Source organism: Typopeltis vanoorti, chromosome 21, assembly GCF_054136105.1.
Source record: "Typopeltis vanoorti isolate ZY-2024b chromosome 21, IOZ_Tvanoo_1.0, whole genome shotgun sequence".
Lineage (NCBI taxonomy): Eukaryota > Metazoa > Arthropoda > Arachnida > Uropygi > Thelyphonidae > Typopeltis > Typopeltis vanoorti.
Window position 1 is genome coordinate 78,700,386 of NC_143569.1, and position 20,464 is coordinate 78,720,849.

Sequence of the window (20,464 nt, forward strand, 5' to 3'; positions counted from 1 at the left end):
TTTTTGTATAATATAATTTATTATTATATTATATATACTTATATATTTTGTTTCAGAGTTCAAGATCGGTACTATCAACATAAGAAACCTGAATGGCAAAGAAATGAAGCTAGCTGAGGAATTGGATAAGTACTAGATCGACATAATAGGGGTGAGTGAAACAAAAAAGGCAAAATCTGGCGAGATTTTTCTCAGCAATAAATACAACATGTTATATTCAGGCAATAACAATCAGAGAAAAGAAGGTGCAACTGTAGTACTGAACTCAAAATATGAGGCTACTCTTCTTAAAATGGCAAGCAATATCAAGTAGAGTGATGTGGGCAAATATCAGAATGGGGAATTGGACAATGAGACTTATTTGTGCCTATGGTCCCACAGAAGTTTCTACTAAGGTAGAAGTGGAGGAATTTTTTGAGGCTTTAGAAAAAGCAACTGACACAATGAAAAAGGAAATGTTGGTCCTTGTTGGGGATCTAAATAGCAGAATAGGAAATGATTGTCAGACATACAAAATATTTTGGGAAAATTTGGAGAAAAAAGCAAAGCTAATAATAATGGCAAAATATATGCTGGATTTCTGCTCAGGACATGGAGTGGTTATTACTAACACAATGTTCCAACATAAAAATCTGCACAAATTCATATGGAGAGAAGACGCAAGGAATAAGAAAAGTCTTATTGACTATGCTATTGTTGATAAGTGATGTTTTCTCACTGGTGCAGGACACTAGACTATGCAGAGGATTTGAAATTGGAAGTGATCACCATTCAGTCTTGAGCAGGATAAAATTGAATTTCATATTCAAAAAAGAAGAACATGTAGGTTTTAAAGCAAATAAAAGTTGAGCAGCTCTCAGATGTGAACTGTAGACTAAAATACACAAATATCATTCAAGAAAAAATGAGTTTGAGAACAGGAAAAAAACCTTGGAGGTTCAGTGGCAAATCCTGAAGAAACCATTAACTGATTCAGCCAGAGAGGCAGGTGGTGAGGTTGTCTGATGGTGGAGGACACAGTAAGTTAAAAGAGGCAGTGAAGGAAAAGAAAAAAGCATATCAGAAGTTCCTGGAAAATAAGTCAGAGCTTGGTCTCTTAGAGAAATACAGAGACAAATGTAAGAAAGTTAAACACTGTGTATAACTAGCTAAACAAAAGTCATGGAAAGACTTTTGTAAGAACATAGAAAATAAATATCAAGATATTCTGGGCTTTTCTGAGCTTTTGAAAAAGCTCAGAAATGGATTAAAGAGTGCTGTAAAAGGAATTAGATAATAAAGGTGACATGAAAACTGGTGAAAAAGATATCCTTGATGTACAGAGTAATTACTTTGAAAAATTGCTAAACGAAACAATCAGTGACAGCACAGTAGTTAAAAAAAAACACTCAAAAGGCATGCTATCAGGAATATATATCCATACTTGAAGTAGAAACAGCCATCAAAAGCCTGAAATGTGGAAAGGCAGCAGGAGTAGATGATATTTGAAGAAATGCTCAAGTAAGGAGGTATAAGTCTTACAGTGACTGCACTGCATAGTTCAGAAGGTCTGGACAGAGGGACGAATTCCAGATGATTAGAGTAGAGCTCTCATAGTACCCATATATAAAAAGGGAAATAAAACTGAATGCGAGAATTTCAGAGGTATTTCTCTACTGAGTGTTCCTGCAAGTATACTACTTGAAAGATTGTGGAAGAGAAGCTTAGTGACGAACAAGCTGGATTCAGACCAAATAGAGGCTGTCAGGATCAGATCTTCACTTCACTTCACTTTGTTATATATGAGAAATCATGGGAATATAACAAAGATCTGTATTTAAGTTTTGTTGATCTAGAAAAGGCATATGACAAGGTGACAAGAGAGAAGCTATTCAAAAACTAGAATTGTTTGGTGTCAGCAGAGCATTATATCAAGCAATACTTAGTCTTTATTTGAGTTGTAAGTCAGCCGTTGGAATTGAAGGAAGTACACGCTCTGTCCAAAAAGAAACCGAACTTCTGATAGAAAATAAAACACAGGCCAATTATAATTATTCAAATCATATATTTCAATCAATATACTCTCTCTCTCAGCTTCAACACAATGTTTGGCACGGTCAATTAATTCGTTAAATGAGTTTTTTATATCAGTTTTTGGGATACTGTTGAGGGTCGTGGTTACTGCCGCTTGAATGTTTTCAATGGTGTCTTATCGCTTTCCTTTCATCGGCAAATGAAGTCAGGGGAAGAGAAAGAAGTCACAGGGTACTAAATCAGGTGAATACGGTGAGTGATCCAACACACAAACTTGGTTTTTGCTCAAAAACTGTCTCACAATGTTCGAACAATGAGATGGTGCATTATCGTGCAAAAGTGACCAGCTGCTGCATCATGTACTCTTTCTTCTTCTTCTTACATGTAGCGTAGGCTGCAGATCATGTATGCCAAAATAACAAAATAACATTCCCCATTTCAAGGTACAGCAATAAACTGGTTCTGCAGGCCAGTCACTAGAGTATACACCAGACCAAACCTGATGGTAATACATAAGGAAGGCTTTCCAATGACCTAGTGAATAATCAATCATCTATAATTTACTCTGCCAGGTTGTGCCTGGAGGGAACCCAAGCATAGTAGTATGCAAGGAGGAAATGTTAAGGCTATGCAATGAAATGGAGACTGTCTTTCTATGGGAGGCTTGGCAGTGAATCTTTCACCTCATCAACACTACATGTCCCTACACAAATCAATCATGAAAAGCATCATAAAGAATTTCAATAACTCTGTAGATATAAACAAAAACAAAAAAAAGCACCTAAAAAAATTAACAAAAATCTATTTAAAAAAAATAGACATTCACCTCACCAACAATTATGGTCTTAATTTCAGTATAAACAATGTGTGCTGCATTACAGCCATCTAAACCTGACCTGTTATTTTTAACAAAACCTCATGTGGAGACCTCGGCTACTACTGTCCATCTCAACTTTTTGAACTACATTCTGTATGATTTTTTTCTGCCACAAGAAGCAAGCTACACAATTTTCAAATCTGACAGATTATCAGGAAATGACAAATCTTCAATCATCCTTGTTACAATCCTGCTGCATTAACTTACTGTATCTATCATTCTCTAAATTCTGATAACTGCTCTGAAAATTTTATGAGGTAAAGGGACACACACACACACACACACACACACACACACACACACACACACACACACACACACACACACACACACACACACACACACACAAAAAAACTACTAATACAGCTAGTGATAATGTAATATGAATTAAGTATATGCTATGAGTGTACACATCAGAAATGAATAATGACAAATTTTACAAATTTTCAAAATCTATTAAAATAGCAACTAACCACCCTGATATTTAGTCTGACTAAAAAAAAAAAAAAAAAATCATCAAATTTATTTCTATTTCTGATCTCTCTCTCATCTGTATATACCATTAAGCAATGAAGAACAGAAAGAATGAATGAATAATTAACAGAATCTGGCTAAATAATATTTGAGATTAATTAAAAATACTGAAAATTAGAAGGAAAAAATATTATTAATTTTTTTTTTTAATGTCGAGCTGGTAATCAATTTTGCAATGACACTTACCTCTAAAATATGACACCTATCAACTAAACCTTGTTCTTGTAATTTTGCATATGCCAAAAGTATCCTGTTAGGCTTTTCTGGATGCCACCTATCAACAACAGTCAATATTTATCATATTTAATGAAGTTTTATAAATGAATGAAATACAACAGAGTTTTCATATTCTTTACTTATAATATAAGCATATGTTAAAGAACAAAACTTATAAATAAATTCACTGCATTTTCTAGTTGTGTTGTGGTTAAAGCAAAGACTGTACAGAATAAAAGGATTGTTCAAAATCATTAAGATGTTACTTGTTTTCTATGATTTTTTTAAACTAATTGACCTAATGCACTTCAGAGGTTTCTGTAGATGTCGAACTTAAGAATTCTGGTATAAAGACCGCATAATTCTGAACTGAGAAAAACCTTATTACAATTTCTAGGTTTTGGATATAAGTTAAATGACAAGAAATTGTTACTTTATCAAAATTAACAGGAATGGCTACAATGCCAAAAATATTTTAAAACACATAGTTGTTCTTCCCATCACCTTACATCCCTCTTAACATACAGGTCATACTAATGCTATTATTTTTTTCCTATATCCAGGCATTTCAGAAAAAAATAGCCAGAACTTTAAAGACATATAATCTTTGCACTGCTTCCAAACTTCATTTGCAACTGATGGTCTTTATCCATTTTCCTAAAGATCCACTCTCTTTCTCTGGGTGTTTATGCTTACAAGGTTCTTTGTTCTTGCAACTTGTCATATTATGGACAAAATGGGAGATTTGCCGACATCTTTGGAAAATACAAGAAATACATCCAGCACCACAATCATGGTCATTCTGGTCCAGCTGACCATCCCATGGATACCTTGCACAGAATCAAATTGGAGAAAAAAAAAAGAAAAAACCATCATGCTTCAATGCAGCAAGTAAAAATTTGAAAGACGTTTTTCTTTAAATCAGCAGTAGATTTTAAAAATCAGTCTAACGTAAATAAACATGGTTGTGCTAAACTTCCCAAGATTTGGGAAACATTGAAGCTGGGTTCGAGGATTTATTATTATTATCATCATCGACGGACCTCCAAGGAATCAAGAGACTAATCGTGGGAAGTCCTACTCCAGTGGTGTAGCTAAAGCTTTTGCTGCCCGGGGCGGTCCCTGAGCTTGCCGCCCCTCTCAATACACACCAAAAATACTACAAAAAGTCAAAATGACGTATAGGGAAATAAATTAAAACACTATGTTTATTTTTGAAGTAAAACTTTAATTTCAACATTGTAAAATGTTATTTTTCTTGATTTTCTGTTAGCAAAATCATTGATGACATTGGTGAAGTCTATTTCATAGTAATGTAGGTAATTTTCAATTAATTTTAATTTAGAAAAATTCCTCTCACAACTAGCAACACTTAAAGCAATTGTGAAGAAAATTCGCAGTAGTATTACAATATTTGGAAATGTGTTCGAGACTGTATTTTAGAATTAACTGCAAAAGTTCAAAAAGATTCAAAGTGCTGCCCGTGGCCAAACATCCCCTCTAGCTACGCCTATGCCCCACTCTCACATGCAGTTCACCGTACATCAACTTAAATGCATTCACTCTCCCTGCGCTCACAACACTCTCAGGCAATGCATTCCAATCAGCCATCACTCTCCAAGCAAAAAATCTACTCCTCACACCTGCCTTAAACAGCTTCCAGGGATGGCTTCGTGTTCTCTCCCAGTGTTCAGATATTCTATGAAAAATGTCATATGTCATCCATGTTAATCAAATAATTAGCCCTTACCAACTTATACATCTCGATCATGTCTCTCTTTCCTCTTCCTTCTATCCACTAGGTTCTGTAATTTGCATTCTCTCAATCTGACTTTATATTCCACATTCCAGAGACCAGAAACCAACTTAGTCAATTGTCTCTGAACCCTCTCCAACATCTCCCCATCCGTTTGAAAACCTGTTGACCAAATCAGTGCACAGTAATCCATATGTGACCTGATGGAAGTCTTGTACAATGGAATTAAAATATCTTTACTTCTGAGTCAATGTTCTCTGCATCATTCCCATAAATTGCTGTGACGTCATCACAATTTTAGCAAAATGACCACTAAATTTCAAGTCTCTATCCACTATAACAACCAAATCCTTCATCTACTCCACCTCCTCAAAAATATCCCTACCAATCCTATACTCTGCATCCCATCTTGTCTTTACAAATTTTAAAATCTTACACTTTTCAACAATAAACTGCATTCCACACACTTGCCCATTCAGACAGTCTATTTAGGTCCTCTTGCAAATTTACAAGATCTGCTCTACTTCTCGTAACTCTCCCCCACTTTGCATCATCTGCCATTTCCAATGTCAAAACACGCGTGATAATGAATAAGAACAATAAGTCCTTTCAGTCTCTGTCACACGAATGTGTAACCTTAGCTACTAGTTTGTTTACAGCATTTTTATGTTAATTTCAATATGCATTTACTAGTTTTTATGTTTTTCTTAAACGCCTTGAAAAAGCTAGACAGTTTGCTAGCGAAACTGGTAGGCTATAATGTAAGATGTTTGTAAATGGTCAGTATTAAAACAATAGTTTGTGTGTTTGAAGGTTGTTTGCTTAAAGTCCTAATGTATGCTAGGCTGAATATGTGCCTGTATAGATATGTTGACAAAAACATAGTCAACGTATCTAAGCCACACTGAAGGTTTTAAAGTGAAGGAATCAACTACTAATTTGTCATTTGGTTATCAAAAGCCTTTGCAAAATCTAAATATACTACTGTATATGCAGATTCCCTTGTCCAATGTAATCGTCACTTTGTTATAATAGTATGCAGATTGCCAAAATGTGATCTTCCTTCAGGAAAAACCCATGCTGTCCATTAAAGGGAATCCTACTGCTGTTCACCCAGTTCTGGATCCTTGTCCTCACTAGCTATCCAACAACTTGCCCACACCTCCAGACAAGAAGCTTGGCCTATAATTCAAAGCTTAACTCTAATCACCTCCTTTATGAAACAGACCAATTTACATTTATATAAATATTTACATTTTCTGGTCTTCTATCGATACTCTACGGTACTATCACATAATTCTCTCTCTCTCTCTCTCTCTCTGCACTCACTCCAAAAAACATGTATTACACATCTCTCACCAGTTACACTATCATCATCGTCATCAAATTCCTACCATGTACCCTCAAGTGGTGTACAGAATATGACAGTACTACATGAAAAATTTACATCATTACTAACTTCCCATCTGCAAATTTCCTCCAAATCAGTCTGTTAGTTGTCAAGACCCCAACATTATCAGATCTTATATTTCTATCGTCTAAGGCACTTTGTACCGTATCAATCCACCTATATCTTGGGCTTCCTCTGGGTTGTATTCCTGCCAACCTGGCAGAGAACACTTGTTTTGCTAATCTTTCCTCGCCCATTCTGTTTAAGTGACCATACCACCTGAGATTAGCTCTGCTAACACATTCCTGGATGCTGACAATGTCAAGTTCTTTCCTAATATCCTCGTTTTTAATACAATATTGCCATTGATGCCATCTGTTCATGCCTCTAATCTTTTTCAGCACTCTCATATCTGCGGTCTTTAGTTTTTGGTCAAGTGTTTTACTTCTGACCCAGCTCTCAGATCCATAAGTTAAATCAGGTTTGAACACTGTCTTGTATACAGCTAATTTAGTGTTCCGACTAATTTCTCTCTTATTCCATATGAATTTATTCAATTGAATAAATTCAACTGAATTCCTACCATACCAGCTTTGTTGATTCTGTTGTCTGTTTCCACATTTACTTTACCATCTTCACTAAAAATCGTGCCTAAGTAGCTGAAATGTTTTACTTGCTCCACAGGTTCTCCGTTCACAATGCAGTTCACATTTTCAACAATTCTGCCTATTTTCACTGTCTTTTTACTGCTGACCTTCATACCATATCTATTACAACAGTTATTCAATTTAGTCAGGGAATCTTGCAGACTTGTAGCAGATTTATTTAGAAGTATGACATCATCTGCATAAAGCAAAGAGCTGATATTAACAACTCCAATTTTGATATCATGTTTAATATCATTACTTTCAGGCTTACACAGTGATCAGAATACATTTTGGAAAATTATGGAGACAACTACCATGTTTGAGTAAAACTTTAGTTTAATATAAACCAAAATCAACATCGATGGTTCGACCTTCATATCAAGGTCATCTTCTGGAGCATATACACTATATACAGAGAAATAAGCTGCACTACAATCTACTTGCTTTGCTAAAGTTACTGACCAATTGTTACAACAATTATTGGCCTGACCTCTGTTAATAAATTGGATTTTATATACCACATAGAAAGAGGCATTAGGTTTCATCCCATTAATAAAGCCGATAAAATCCAATCAGAAACCAGCAATGTTCTGAATAATAAGAAAATCTTGCATAGCAATCTTACAAAAACAGAACTAGTAGCAATCAAGTCATGGAAAGCTAATCAAAACATAATTATAACAAAATCAGACAAAGCTAATGCCACTGTCGTCCTTGACAGGTCAACATCGATCCATCAGATGAATCAACTAGTCTCCGATAACAGCACCTACCAGCTTGTAAACTAAAACCCAACTAACAGAATAAAGAAAAAACTGAGAAATTACTTAGGTCCGTCACTTCAGACACGGTTAAAAAACTTATACCCCATTACGCCTGTTCTCCCAGAATATATTGTCTTCCTAAAGTACACAAACAAAACATTCCGCTTTGGCCGACAGTTGAAGGAATAGATAGCCCTAATTATCACCTAGCCAAGAAATTAGCGTCAACACTCAAGGAGTTGGTAGGTCATTCCCCCTCCTATATAAGGAATACACAACACTTTATAAACAAAACACTCGGCAAAGATGATTTATTAGTCAGTTTTGACATTTCTGCCCTTTTCACAAATGTCCCAATCAATGGCACAATTCTTCTCCTACGGAACAAATTTATGCCCAACATTACGGCTATCTTTGTCCACGTACTACATTCCGGTTACTTCGCGTGTCAAAATAAATTTTACCTACAAAAAGAAGGTATGGCCATGGGCTCACCACTATCCCCCTCCAATTGCTAACTTTTATATAGAAGCTTTTGAGCAAAGTGTTCTTAATTCCTTCACTATAAAACCTACAGTGTGGCTTAGATACGTTGATGATGTTTTCATCAACATACCTATACAGGCACATATTCAGCCTACATAATACTTAGTATCTAGCATACTTTAAGCAAACAACCTTCAGCTAGAATCTGAAACTATTCTATACCAATTGGTTTAAATCTATATGTATAATCACGTTTTTAATATATATATATAAACAAGTTGCTCTCCAGCCCAATGTAATTTATAACCAATAGATAATAATAGGACTCTAGCATTGATGTAGTAAAAGTTTTTTTTTTTTTTTTTTTTTCACCAGAGGTCAGACCAATAATTGTTGTTGTTATAACAATTGGTCAGTAACTTTAGCAAAGCATGTAGATTGTAGTGCAGCTTGTTTCTCTGTATATAGTGTATATGCTTCAGAAGATGACCTTGATATAAAGGTCGAAAAGTCAAGTGCTGATTTTGGTTTATATTAAACTAAAGTTTAATATAAAATAAAGTTTAATGTGATCCATATAGATAATGAATAACAGAGGGGATAATGAACATCCTTATCTCACACCAGATTTAACATTAAACCATCTTCCTGTACTTCCTTCAATTCTAACTGCTGACTTACAACTCAAATAAAGACGAAGTATTGCTTGATATAATACCCCATTAACACCATATAACTGTAGCGTTTTGAATAGTTTATCTCTTGGCATCTTGTCATATGCCAAAGTTTTACAGCTTTGATCCTTAAGCACCACTGGTTTCAGCCCAATTCACCAGTTTCACTATTCTTCCGATAATCTTTCAACTTTTCCAAGAAATACATCTCACAAATTCTGCATTAGACAAAATCATGCAAATTTCGTTCATCCAACAAAGATGTCTTTGGTTGACATTGCTCTGCTACACATAGGTACCATACTATACCAACAATATATAGTTTAAGGATATAGACACATTTTGCTTAAGTCTAAATAACTCAATCTATCTAGCACACTCATAAAACAAATAAATGAAATTAATTAGCATAAATTTGAAAATATCACTTATCTTTCTGCAGTGTTATGAATCAATGACATTCACAAATATCCTTTGGAAACAGGAAGAATGTAAGGAGGGATGTCATGAGGCTGTTAAGGAGAGTAAAAGATAACAGTTTGGTAGTTAAAGTAGTCAGTGTGTTGCCCAGGTATGATAATGATGAGTTGAGAAGGTGAGTGAAGATTATGAATGGTATGTTAGCAGAGTTGTGTGAGGAGAAAGAAGTTCATTTTGTGAGTGTGTGGGATGAGTTCGAGGGGCAGACAGAGCTGTAAAAAAGAGATGAGATACATTTGAATGGATTTGATGTGAGTCAGTTAGAGAAACTGTTGCTGCAAGAGATAATGACTGAAGTGAATATAAGACCTGTGAAAGCAACTCACCTCTCCTTGTAGGCAAGGAGAGAGGTGAGTGGTGCAAGTGAAGAGAATAAGAGAAAAGGAACACAGGAAAACAGGGGAGGTCAGGGTGGACAGAGGAACACTGTGTAAATGATGGTTTCAGGAGTAGATGTGTGAGTGTGCAAGAAAGGATTAAGACAGTCTAGGATGTGGGAGTGATATTTAGGTCTTGAGAGTGGTGTAGTATCAGTGGTGATAGACAGGAATGGACAGTGGAGAGTGCAGAGGAGTCATGTCCAAGAAGTAGGATTAGTGGGACTTATCATAGAAACAGAAATGAGTTAGTGTGTATGTTTATAAATGCTAGAAGTATTCAAAACAAAGGTGAATGAAATTGTAGCATTGATAGAGTTCATCAGCCCAAAAATTTGCGATATAAGTGAGACACTTATAACAGTTGAACGAGGATGACATTCTGACAGTGCAGTTAGTAGAGATGTGTAGTCTTTCACAAAGACAGACAAAGCAAAAAGGGAGGAGTGTTATTGATGATAGCAGAGGAGTTGTGCCCATCTAGGGTGGAGATGCAAGGAACAAATACTAACAGTGGTTTTGAGGCAGTATGGTGTAAAGTGAAGGTGGATAAGATAATGTGAAAGACAGTGAGAAGGAAATGTTTAGACAAAATTGTTCTGGCTAATAAGAAAAGGTTGATCATTATAGTTGATATCAATTATGGTAATACGGACTGGAATGAAGAGATGGCTTCAGGAACCAACAAGAATGAATTTCTTGAGTTTTTAAGAAATAACTACCTTAAACAGTACATAACAGAGGATACACGTAGATTGAGGGTCTTGGATTTCAATAATCTCATCAGAAGATATTGTTGTAAATGAAGTGTCAAATCATCCTCCAGTTGATGAAAGTAACCATGAAGTGATCACTTAGGTGGTGGCCAGCCATATCAGGATTTTTGTGAAAAAGAGTTATATGTGTAACTATAAGGCAGGTGATTATGGCAAATGCAGGAGGAAGCGTGCAGTAATATCATGAAATGAGGAATTCCATAGAGAGGAAATCAATGCTACTTGGTGTCTACTCAGGAATTATCTGGCTGAAGCAAAGACTGAGTGTATTCCAAAGGTCAGGATATTAAATAAGGTAGGTGTAAAATGGATGATTAAAGAGATGAAGCATACAATCTGGAAGAAAATGGCAATGGTGAAAGGCAGCACAAGATGAGTGGAGATAATCAGTTACATGAGGAGTACAAGGAGCTAGCAAGAAAGGTGACTCACTAAGTAAGGGTAGCAAAAGAGCAGTAGTTTGCAAATGATGCTAAAATAAATCGCAGGGAATTTTTTTTTGACATGTGGCCATTAGAAGAAAGAATGATGTGTAAAATTCGATGAAGCGAAATTTTATTAAAAACTTCCTACATTGATTTTACAGAGGTCATAAATCATATGGCCTTGGTCTTCCTCTGGGTCGTTTTACTGCCAACCTGGCAGAGAACACTTGTTTTGCTAATCTTCCCTCACCCATTCTGTTTAAGAATCAGCTTAGAGATTAGCTCTGCTAACGCATTCCTGGATGCTGACAACGCCAAGTTCTTTCCTAATATCTTTGTTTTTAATATGATATTGCCATTGATGACATCTGTTCATGCCTCTAATCTTTCTCAAGACTCTCATATCTGCGGTCTCTAGTCTTTGGTGAAGTGTTTTACTTCTGACCCAGCTCTCTCAGATCCATAAGTTAAAACTCGTTTAAATACTGTCGTGTATACAGCTAATTTAGTGTTCCGACTAATTTCTCTCTTATTCCATATGCATTTATTCAATTGACTGCCTACCATACCAGCTTTGTTGATCCTGTTGTCTATTTCCATATTTAATTTACCATCTTCACTAAAAATCGTGCCTAAGTAGCTGAAATGTTTTACTTGTTCCACAGGTTCCCCATTCACAACACAGTTGACATTTTCAACAATTCTACCTATTTTCATTATCTTTGTCTTTTTAATGCTGACCTTCATACCATGTCTGTTACAACAGTTATTCAATTTAGTCAGGGAATCTTGCAAACTTGTAGCGGATTTATTTAGAAGTATAACATCGTCCGCATAAAGCAAAGAGCTGACATTAACATCTCCAATTCTGATATCATGTTTAATACCACTTACCTTCATAATGCGATCCTATATAGATAATGAATAACAGAGGGGATAATGTACATCCTTTTCTCACACCAGATTTAACATTACACCATCTTCCTGTACTTCCTTCAATTCTAACTGCTGACTTACAACTCAAATAAAGACTAACTATTGCTTGATATAATGTCCCTTGACACCATATACCTGTAGCGTATAGAATAGCTTCTCTCTTGGCACCTTGTCATATGCCTTTTCCAGATCGACAAAACTTAAATATAGATCTTTGTTATATTCCCATGCTTTCTCAACTATTTGTTGTAAAGTGAAGATCTGATCCTGACAGCTGCTATTTGACCTGAATCAGCTTGTTCTTCACCAAGCTTTATTTCCACAATTCCTCTCAACCGTTTCTCAAGTATACTTGCATAGATCTTACCAGGAACACTCAGTAGGGAAATACCTCTGTAATTCTCACATTCAGTTTTATTTCGCTTTTTATATATGGGTACTATTAGAGCTCTACTCCAATCATCAGGAATTGGTCACTCTGTCCAGTCCTTCTGAACTATGCAGTGCAGCCGCTGTAAGACTTTTATACCACCATACTTCAGCATTTCTGGTCGAATATCATCCTGCTGCTACTGCTGCTGCTGCTGCCTTTCCACATTTCAAGCCTTTGATGGCTTTTTCTACTTCAAGTATGGATATATATTTCAGACTGTATACATGTTGAATGTTTTTTACCACTGTGCTATCACTGCATGTTTCATTTAGCAATTTTTCGAAGTAATTACTCCACACTTCGAGGATATCTTTTTCTCCTGTTTTCATGTCACCTTTATCATCTCTAACTCTTTTTTACAGCACTCTTTCCTCCATTTCTAAGCTTCTTCAACAACCTCCAGAATATCTTACCACCTTCTTGATATTTTATTTTCTATGTTCTTGCCAAAGTCCTCCCATGACTTTTGTTTAGCTAGTTTTACACAGTGTTTCGCATTCTTACATTTGTCTCTGTATTCTCTAAGAGCAAAAGCTGACTTATTTGCCAGGAACTTTTGATATGCTTTCTTCTTTTCCTTCACTGCCTCTTTAACTTCCTGTCTCCACCATGGAGTTCTGATTTTTCTATCCTTGCAGACAACCTCACCACATGCCTCTCTGGCTGAATCAATCAGGATTTTCTTCAAGGCTTGCCACTGAATCTCTCCAATGTTTGGTTCCTGTTCTCAAACTCTTTCATTTTTTCTTCAATAATCTTTGTGTATTTTAGTCAACAGTTCACATCAGAGAGCTGCTCAACTTTTATTCGCTTTAAAACTTTCTTACATGTTATTCTTTTCAATTTTCAATATGAAATTCAATTTTATCCTGCTCAAGATTAAATAGTGATTTGCTTCCAATTTCAAATCCTCTGTAAACTCTGGTGTCCTGCATCCTGCACCAGGAAGAAAACATCACTATCAACAATAACATAGCCAATGAGACTTTTCTTATTCCTTGCCTCTTCTCTCCATGTGAATTTGTGAACATTTTTATGTTGGAATATGGTGTTAGTAGTCCTGAGCAGAAATCCAACAGGTATTTGCCATCATTATTAGCTTTGCTCTTTTCTCCAAATTTTCCCAAAATATTTTTGTATGTCTGACAATCATTTCCTACTCTGCTATTTAGATCCCCAACAATGACCAACTTTTCCTTTTTCATTGTGTCAGTTGCTATTTCTAAAGCATCAAAAAATTCCTCCACTTCCACCTTAGTAGAACCTTCTGTGGGACCATAGGCACAAATAAGTCTAATTGTCCAATTCCCCATTTTGATATTTGTCCACATTACTCTACTTGAGAATGCCTGCCATTCAAGAAGATTAGCCTTGTATTTTTGTGCTGAATACTATGGCTACACCTTCTTTTCCTTGATTGTCATTTCCTGAATATAACATTTTGTATTTATTGTTCAGAAAGATCTCACCAGTTTTTGTCTTTTTTGTTTCAGTCACCCCTATTATATGGATCTGGTACTTATCTAATTCTTCAGCTAGCAACATTTCTTTGCCATTCAGGCTTCTTATGTTGATAGTACCGATCTTTAACTCTGGTGATGTTGAGTTGGGGTGTGCTTTCAGATTTGGTCCAGTAGCTGACTTTTCGCTGTTCGGCCTGGTTCCCTGGTGAAAACAACAGGGGCCTTGTTTAACAGGACGACGCCCCAGCCGGCATGAAATTTTGTCATGTTGTATACCATCATTTTCTATATTGGTTTAAGCCAATAAGAATACAATTTGGTTAGCTAAATCCCAAATTGCCAGCCCATCCTCGTTTGTTCAGTATCCAGGTAGATACCCAACAGTGTGCACCACGAGAAGGTGAGGCTTGGACATTAGGTCAGAAACTCTGGTTGGTTCTCTGCATTCCTTTAAAGGCTATGTGGGGTCTCCTCTCGGTTATACAGCTTTGACCCTTAAGCACCCCTGATTCGGGGTTCTCCAACCCTAAAACAAGGAACTTCTGAACTGTATAAAAGAGGTCTTGAGAACCTCTAGAAAAGGGGGAGACCTGGAGTTTTTCATCTTGCTGCAGTTCATTGGCCTGCTCGGACTTCCGAGGTTTCATTGGGTCGTGACCCTAGGCACGGGGAAAATCAGGAGAGGCAGATTATTCTACGGAGATGTATTTTCAGTAACAGAACATGCCACGTGCAACCAGATACATGGCAGTTACAGTTGATCCAGAACTGAAGGTGACCTATGCCACAATTCCCAGAAGAGGACTACACCAGGACAACCGCAAAAAGCCGTTCAGTGAAGGCTAGTGTATAGAACACAATAAAGCACTCAGCAGGACCGCAACTAATCTTCAAAGCTGGTAGGACTGTATATGTTTCTGCGAATTTGTGAGTAGATTCTATTGGTATTAATGCTGAGGTAATGATTAGAATTGAATGTCCACTGAACGTAGCTCTGTTAAAATAATTGTGTAGTTACTATAAAAGATAATTGGAGCTGAAATGTAACTAGTATATATCAGGAAGAACATTAGCCAATGATATAAATTGTAACAGCCAGTAATTGCCTAGATTTTCAAGATGAGTTATTTAAGTATTGTAAATAGCAGATCTAATTTGTAAGATTACGATTTGAGCTCAAGATAGGTATTACAGAGAAACTGTGTTTAACTGTGTATCATACTGTAAGGTAAAATTAACGTTTTGTTTGCTTAAAATAATTGCCTGATCTTTGATCAATGCACTGTCTCATAAAAACAATAGAACCTGTGTTCTAAAATGAGAGAAATTGCCACGACTGAATGATTAGGGCTTAGGAAGTAATCTATTCTATAAGTATAATAAATTTAGTTTAATCCTTTATTCAAGTGTGTGCAAACAACGTTTGCACCTGAAAGTATCTTCAGGACTGAGGTAAAGTGGTACAACACCGGGCGACTCCTTGCAAAGGTGGAGCAAGCTATCAACACTCCTATCTCAGGATCTCCCATAATGCAAAACACATCTCCTTGCGGATATGTATAATGTTATGCATTAAGGGAAGGGCCACTACTCAGACTAGTTTTGACTTTTATTGAGGTCTCTTCAGTCCGAGCCAGGCCCAAGTGGAGATACCAAGGCAGAAGCATTAGCGAGGTCATCTCCTCCTATAGGAGCTGCCAAACAGTGTGCCACCTTTTTATTAAATTACTCTGGATTTAGAGAAAGATGTTGAAAGTTTATTTTTCACTTGGTCAGACTATAATAAATTTAGTTTAATCCTTTATCCATTTGGATAAAGGATTAACAAAAACTAAATTAAACCTCAATAAAGGTTGAAACTAGTCTGGGTAGTGGCCCTTCCCTTAATGCATAACATTATACATATCTGCAAGGAGATGTGTTTTGCATTATGGGAGATACTGAAATAGGAGTGTTGGTAGCTTGCTCCACCTTTGCAAAGAGTCGCTCGGTGTTGTACCACTTTACCCCAGTCCTGAAGATACTTTCAGGTGCAAACTTTGTTTGCACACACTTGGATAAAGGATTAAACTAAATTTATTATATTCTATAAGTGTTATAACAAATCTTCTCATCTTATAAAATTAATTCAGCATGGCACAGTCGAAAAATAATATAAATTTCTATGAATTACATAGTTTGGGAGATAGTTAAATGTAACCGTGAATTGCCTATTTCAGAGACCTTTTCACTAACAGCGTTAACACTTGTAGGAAGTATAAAGGATTACAAGTGGGGACTACATTAATCAGCTTAAATTAGAATAAGGTAAAGAGTACTTAACAGAGAGTTTGAAGTTAAAGTAGACTTAGGAAGGATAAAGACAAAAGAGTAAGAATAATACAAAGGTGCAGTCGACATTGATATAGATATTGAAGAAAATAATTAACATAACTACAAACCCAAAATATTACAATGGTGCAACAGCTGACATATGCTTTACAGTTGGTCAGTGATAATGGGTGAATGATATAAACACTGAGGAGGATATAGTATGGGGCTGCTGATGGCAAGTGGGCAGGAGGTATGTGAAAAATTGAGTAAACCTGATGTAAACAAGGCCTTGATGGTGTATCACTGCATATCTTAAGGGAATGTTCCAGGGAGTAAACAACACCTTTGATTTGATTGGTCTTTGATTAGCCCAGGTCCCAAAGGAATGTCTGCTTGTCTGAAGTTGTGATCAAGTTGTTGGAGAAGCTAGTGAGGACAAGGATTCAGAACTGGGTGAACAGCAGTAGAATTCACTTGAATGGACAGCATGGGTCATGTTTTAGCAATCTGCTTACTTATTATAACAAGGTGATGAATGCATTTAACAAGGGGGGGGGGGAGCATATACAGTGGTAAATATAAGTTTTGCAAAGGTTTTCAATAGATTACCACATGACAAACTAGTAGTTAAATTAAAACAGATGGGGTTGGATAACAGATTAGTGTGTTGGATTGGCAGTTTGATAGATATTAAGAGGTTGTGTATGGGGGAGTGATATCCCAGAAGAGGAAAATCTCTAGTGGCATAGCATCTGTTTTGGGCCATTGTTGTTTAATTTGTATGTAAATGACATTGGAAATATCTTAAATGGTGATATATTTGCTGATGATGCAAAAGTTGGGTAGAGTTATGAGAAGTAGAGCAGGTCTTGTAACTTTTCAAGAGGACTTAAATAGACTTCGTGTGTAGAGGCTTAAGTGCTGTGAGGACATCATGTTGGAGGCTTAATGGATTTTTTACAACACTCAAAAAGGATTAAAATAGAATTTAATACTTCCTATATTTCGTCCTAGTCACTAGGACATCTACGGGGATTACAAAAACAACTAATGTAACATGCACACAAATATCATACAATACTAAGCCCAACCACGTGGGTGACACTAAAGTCCTATCTAGGTGAAGCGCCCTCTAAGGGCGGTAGTAGGTGGCCTGGAATGTAAGGTGGGACCTCTGGTGATGAGTGTTTCCCAAATCTTCGGAAGCTTAATGCAGCCATATTCATTAAAATTTGGTTGGTTTCTGAGAGCTGCTACTGCTTCTAAGAAAAGTCTCTCTTTCTTGAATTTGCTGTGGTGGAGCATGGTGGTTTTCTTCCATGATACCCTGTGTGTGGTGTCCAAAACATGGGCAGCCAAGCCTGAATGACCATAGTTGTGTTTACAGATGTAAGACTTGTGTTCCTCCAGGTGGATGGATGGATGCTGATCTGCCTGTCTGTCCAAAGTACGCCAGCTTACAGGAGCAGGGTACTTTGTAAACTACAGGCAGAGAGAGAAAGAGAGGAGGGAGCTGATCTTTCATAGAACGGATAAGGGTAGCAAGTTTGTGGTGGGGCTTATATGCTGTGTGTAGGTTATACTTTTATGGAATGTTGGCTATTTTTTCGGATGTGCCACGGATGTAGGGTATGGTGATGGCATTTTTAAAATCTTGTTGACAAGAAGGACGGGGAATGGGGGAGGAACTGATTATTTTTTGATACCGTGATCGCTGTAGCCATTGGAGAGAAAAGTGTATGTGGTTAAGCTCAGTAGTGAGGGCAGTTCCACTGGAACAAAGATTGTGGGCTCTCTTGGTAAGAGTTTTAATAATGCCATATTGTTGAGAGGGGTGGTGGTGGTAGAGTTTGTGAATGTATCTGCCTATGTGTGTGGGTTTTCTGTATACAGTGAAGACAAGTGTATCATTAGGCAGGTTTGTGACTAAGATTAAATAGACTGTCTGAATGGGCAAGTGTGTGGGGAGATGTAGTTTAATGTTGCAAAGTGTAAGCTTTAAAATTTGGGAAGCAAAGATGGGATGTTGAGAAAAGGATTAGTGCAGATATTTTGGTGGAGGTGGACGAGATGAAGGATTTGGCAGTTGTAGTGGATAGAGACATGGAATTAAATGGACATTTTGCTTGTGAGGATGACACAGTAGATTATGGGAATGATTCACACAACACTGACATGTAGAAGTAAGGATGTTTTGATTCCATTGTACAAGTTTGATCAGGCCACATGTGGTAGATTTGGCTGCCAGGTTTTCAAAAGGATAGTGGGATGTTGGAGAGGGTCCAGAAAGAGAATTGACTAAGTTGGTTTCTGGTCCTGGAATATGAGGACATAGTGAGGGAATGCAAATTACAGAACCTAGTGGATAGAAGGAAGAGGGGGGGGGGACATCATCAAGATGTATAAGTTGGTAAGGAGTAATTGCCAGATTAATACGAATGAGATTTTTCATAGAACATCTGGAGACAGGGGGAGAATAAGAGGCCATCCCTGGAAGATTTATAAGATGGGTGTAAGGAGTAGATTTTTTGCATCGAGAGTGGTGGCTGATTGAAATGCATTGCCTGAGAGTGTGGTGAGTTCAGGGAGAGTGAATGCTTTTAAGTCGAGGTACAATGAGCTGTGCATGCGAGAGTGGGATCTCCCAGAATGAGGCTCTTGACTCCATGGAGGTCTATTGATAATAATAACTATTTCTATTCACATGTATGAGGTTTATCTTGGAAATTTTCCTGTCTAACTTGGAAGCTATTCGGCCTTGTCACCTTCAATGTACTCTCCTACACTTTGTATATGCCACTGCCAGTATTTCTTCCATTCTTTGAAACATTCCTAGAATGCTTCTTTTGAGATACTGCAGAGTTTTTTTTAGGACTTTTTTCTTTTTTTAATCAAGTCAATTGACTCAAAACATTGGCCTTTCAATGTTAATGTCAATTTCAATTTGGGGAATAAAAAAAAGTCTGATGGTGCAGTCAGGTGAGTAAGCAGACTGTGGAATGAACGTTGATTTCTTTTTCCCCAAGAATTGATGGATTAGTAATGATGAATGTTAGGGGACATTATCATGATAAAGCATCCACTGGCCACTACTTAGACCGGTTTTGACCTTCATTGAGGTCTCATCAGTGGGAGCCAGACCCAGAAGTGGTGATACTAAGACAGAAGCAATGGAGAGGTCATATTTACCTAAACGAGTTGCCAAAAGGTGTGTACCACCTTATTATTAAAATACTCTGGATTTAGAGAAAGATGTTCTACGTCTGGCTCCCACTGATGAGACCTCAATAATGGTCGAAACCGGTCCGGGTAGTGGCCCTTCCCTTAATGCATAGAATTATACATGTCTGCAAGGAGATATGCTTTGCATTTTGGGAGATGCTGAGACAAGGAGTGATGAGAGCTTGGTCCACCTTTACTACGAGTTGCCTCAGTCCTGAAGATACTTCAGGCACAAACTTTGTTTGCTTATACTTGGATAAAGGATTAAACTAAATTTATTATAGTCTAACCAAGTGGGAAAAAACTTGCAACATCTTTCTCTAAATCCAGAGTAATTTAATAATCAGGTGGTATACCTTCCCTTAATGCATAGCATTATACATGTCTGCAAGGAGATGTGCTTTGCTTTCTGGGAGATACTGAGACAAGGAGTGATAAGAGCTTGGTTCACATTTACTACAAGTTGCCTCAGTCCTGAAGATACTTCAGGCGCAAACTTTGTTTGCTTACACTTGGATAAAGAATTAAACTAAATTTATTATAGCAGGCGTAGACTTCTGTGAATAATTGGTTCAAAAGACATATTCGATGATTACACCACATTTTTTTATTATTCAGTTATATAACATACTGAAATAATAGTTCCCGACAAGTTTCGTAAATTGTACGATTTACATCTTCA

At 36.8% G+C, this 20,464-nt stretch overlaps 1 protein-coding gene across 3 annotated transcripts in view; it reads right to left on the reverse strand.

Annotated features, from left to right (window-relative positions):
- LOC150095019 (protein deacetylase HDAC6-like) overlaps positions 1 to 20,464 on the reverse strand; it is a 694,680-nt gene that overhangs the window by 283,359 nt on the left and 390,857 nt on the right. For all 3 annotated transcript variants that reach the window (XM_090411706.1, XM_090411707.1, XM_090411705.1), the window contains exon 18: positions 3,611 to 3,698. In XM_090411706.1, coding sequence (XP_090267832.1) covers positions 3,611 to 3,698 — 88 coding nt within the window. The remainder of the gene's footprint in view (positions 1 to 3,610; positions 3,699 to 20,464) is intronic.